The sequence below is a fragment of the Octopus bimaculoides genome, chromosome 7 (genome assembly GCF_001194135.2).
Source record: "Octopus bimaculoides isolate UCB-OBI-ISO-001 chromosome 7, ASM119413v2, whole genome shotgun sequence".
Taxonomy (NCBI): Eukaryota; Metazoa; Mollusca; class Cephalopoda; order Octopoda; family Octopodidae; genus Octopus; species Octopus bimaculoides.
Genome location: NC_068987.1, coordinates 4,049,881 through 4,053,854, shown reverse-complemented (window position 1 = coordinate 4,053,854; position 3,974 = coordinate 4,049,881). Strand labels below are relative to the sequence as shown.

The window sequence follows — 3,974 nt, the reverse complement described above, 5'->3', positions numbered from 1 at the left end:
ATATATATATATATATATATAAGATGTATAAATAGATGATGTGTAAAGCACCGGCACAGTTTCGATTCCCTGTTGTTATCCGTAGATTTATTGCAGGAACTTCGTAGTGGCGGTTGGGGTAACAGTATTAATAAAATAGATGGAGTGAGTAAAATATTTTATTGGTTACGGCACATGGTGGGTCTGTTTTCAAATTTAATGATACACACTCGCAAACAATGTTTAAAGTCATATCAAAGTAGTTCTATGTATAGAAATAGCTTAAAGTCTGATGTATCTCGGGAGAGTCATCATACCATTGATAAGCACATGCACTGATTCTGTTTCACTTCTTTATTATTATTTTTTTCAATTGGTTAACTATGCAACCATTTACGTATTCGATTGTTTGATTAATTGTTTGGTCAGTCGATCAACCACGTAGGTTTGACAAACTCCTTGTGTCAGCACTCGTGATCTCATCAACAACATGGTTAACCAACTGAGAAATAAAAAAAAAACAATGACAGCAATAACAGAAATGAAATAGAAACAGTGCGTATGTTTATTATTGACATAATGACCCTCCCAAGATACCCCCCAAATATATTTCAACACACGAGTTTGCATCAAAAATCTTGTAAACAAAAACAAAATAGCCTAAAGTTTATATGTATATTTTTAACAATACTTACACCAGAAGGGGCGGTTCTGCTCAGTAACAGTCTGTGTAACGACAATCGCTATCAGCCTAGAGTCGATTTTAAATTCCTATGAAGCAACCTAGCTAGGAATGAATTTGTAATAGCAGACAAAAAGAAGCTCATTCTTCTTGAAATCGATACAATAAAATACAGGTAATGTACTGACGATCAGCATAATCGATTATTTTCTTCCACCCAAATTTTCTGGTCTTCTACCCCGGATGCATAGCTAACTTTCCCAGTGTCCACTTCAAAGATATTTTTGTTAAGCCTACCTTAATTAACAGGTACGATTGACCATAGAATATGTTGCGCCCTTTAATAACGACGCCTGGGGAACTCCTCCTCCCTCACTCTCCCATCTCTCACTACGCCTCTGCTTTATCTTGGTTAGAAATCGATAACACAACGCGATTGATTCATTCGATTTTATATTTCCACTCCTCAAAAAGTGGTTCTTGTTTCCGTTTATTTTTCTCAATTCTCCTTTGTATTTTATCTTGTTGTTGCTATTGTTGTTGTTGTTGTTGTTGATGTTGATGTTGTTGTTGTTGCTATTGTTGTCGTCGCCGTCGTCCACCGTCTCCTAACCCTAAGTCATTAGGGAACTGAGATTCACAGAACGGAACAATAACCCGATTTCGATTCTTGGGTTGATTACAATATGCTTTTTTAAACATTATTTACGTCATTGCTATGGTATAAAAATTAGGCGCAGGCGTGGCTGTGTGGTAAGAAGCGTGCTTCCCAACAACACGGTTCAGGGGTCAATCCCACTGCGTGGCACCTTGGGCAAGTGTGTTCTACTATAACCTCGAGCCTACCATATGTATGTATGTGTGTGTATATATATGCCGCCGAGACCGGTCATGACTGATCATGGGATTGCACCTAGAAAGCTACCCTTATATATATATATATATATATATATAATTATATACATAATTATAACATAATTATAACAAGAGCTTGGCTTGTGCCTCACCACGCACTGAAAAATAGACATGCATATCTACGTACATACATACATATACACACACACATATATATATATTATATATATATATATACATGCATACACACACACACAATGGGTTTCCATACATTTGTTGTCTCCCAGATCGCTCACAAAAGATTGGTCAGCCGGGAGCTATAGTAGAAATCACTTGCCCAATGTACGGTGTAGTGGGACTGAACCCGAAACCTTGTGGTTGGTAAGCAGGCTTCTTAGCAACTAATTATATCACTAAACGTTATTGTTTCCTTCAACAGAGTAAAAAAAAAAAAGAATTATGTCGCATTTCATTAACAATGGGAAAGAAATCCAAAGAATAAAAGTATTCCACCCTGTAATCTGGAAATCTTTAGAAATCTTGAAGAAAGAACAACGAGGAAACGAAATTATAATCAAACAGCGTATCAGTCGTGCAGAAAATTCACACTATGAAAAAAAATATAAAGATAGTACAGCAAAATTCAACGCATCATCAATGAATTTCGAAGTCACAAAATGCTGGATTATTTTAACGACATCGTTAATAATTTATCTAAAGAACATTTCTTTCTTCTTCCAATTTAAAAGTGTGTTATCTTTTTTTATTGCATTTTTTGTAATACTATTTTAAAAGTAACATTGATTTCTTTTTTTTTTTGATTGAATATATTTGATAATAAGTTTTGTCTTTGAATTTACCGACTGCGTATTTGGCATGGTGACGGATTTGTTGACGATGTATTGTTATTAGCTTGCAATTAGGTTGCGATAAAAATACGAATCGATGTATTCACTGCGGTGTAATTATCCACAGTGTATTTATCGTGATGAATTTCCCGGATACTAATTAATTTACTTAGCTACTATTATTGCCGCGGAAACCATGAACGTTGCAACATTGCACTTTATATTGTTTAAAGAATCTTTTTTTTTTTTTAATGTGCTTTAAATATTATTCATTACCGTTTTAATTTTTTATTTATTTATCTGTAACTCTACATAATATCTTTTTCTTTCTTTCTCCTTTTATGAATCGTTCCTTTCTTCACCTCATTCCTATTCACTCTCTCCGCCTCTTCCTTTTTTCTTTCCATCAAATTTAAATCTCCCCTACTCACTTCCTTTCAATTTATTCCTTCTCTCTCCCTCTCCCTCCCTCCCTTCCTCCATTTTCTACAATTCTTTCGTTTACTTCCTGTTTTCCTTCCGTTCTTTCTCAATATCTTCTATCCTTAACTTCCCATCCTTTCAATTTGTTTCCAACCCTTTTCACTTTTCCTCTCTCTTTCACACACACACACATACACGCGTACATACTTTCTTCTCTCGTTCTCTTTCCTGTCATCTTACAATCTCCTCCCTTATTCTTTGTCATTAACTCCTCCTCCTCCTTCTACTCTCTTCTCTAACCTTTCCTTCTCCGTGTCTTTTCTATCCTATCATTTACATATCTTCACTTTCTTATCTTTCTCACTCTTCCCTCCTCTCTCTCTCGCTTTTCTCCTTCCCTAACCCTTTCATTCCACCTCCTCCTCCTCCCTATATTTCACCTTCCGTGTATCCTTCATCTCCCACCACCACCACCATCCGTTATTCCCCCTCCTCATATTTTAAGTGTTCCGACTGGATGATCTGGAAGACATAAAATACATCGACGACAGTGAAGACGATTTGCTGTTTCCCTATCAAAGCGATGAAGAAGATCATGGAAACCAGGAGTCAGATTACGAAGAGGATGACAATGGCGGTTTCAACGAAAGGAGAAAACTATTGAAAACAAACAGCGGAGGATTCACCGCAACCTTTCTCTTGAATTAAGACTTTCGATAGCATAAGTATATTCATATTAATATTGATACTGATATTAAAGACCGGATTAGGCGACCAGATGGCAGAAGCGCTAATGCATCGGCAAAATGCTTAACGGTATTTCTTCTGGATCTTTACGTTCTGAGTTCGAATTCCAATGGGGTTGACTTTGCCTTTCATCCTTTCGGGGTCGTTTAAATAAGTACCAGTGAAGTACTGGGGATCGATGTAATCGACTTGATTCCTTCCCTCAAAATTGCTGGCCTTGTACGAAAATTTAAAACAATATCAAAGGACAGGTTATGATATAAGTTAAACAAAGAAAATGATCTAAAAACTGTGGTGTTACATTTCCACAGAAGAGTTGCAGCAGCGTTTTTCAAAATTACAAATACCAAGGCACTCTAAACCCCGCAGAAATTCTGGTAACATATTCTAACCTTCCTCCTTCCCAACTCTTTATTAATGGGAGACGAAAATAGAGTTTG

General features: G+C 36.3%; 1 protein-coding gene across 2 annotated transcripts in view; it reads left to right on the top strand.

Annotated features, from left to right (window-relative positions):
• The window catches only part of LOC106874132 (myb-like protein AA), a 22,804-nt gene extending 18,836 nt beyond the window's left edge, over window positions 1–3,968 (top strand). For both annotated transcript variants that reach the window (XM_052969168.1, XM_014921745.2), the window contains exon 4: window positions 3,293–3,968. In XM_052969168.1, the coding sequence (XP_052825128.1) occupies window positions 3,293–3,495 (203 nt within the window). In that variant the 3' untranslated portion in view covers window positions 3,496–3,968. The remainder of the gene's footprint in view (window positions 1–3,292) is intronic.
• Window positions 3,969–3,974: the final 6 nt, after the last annotated feature.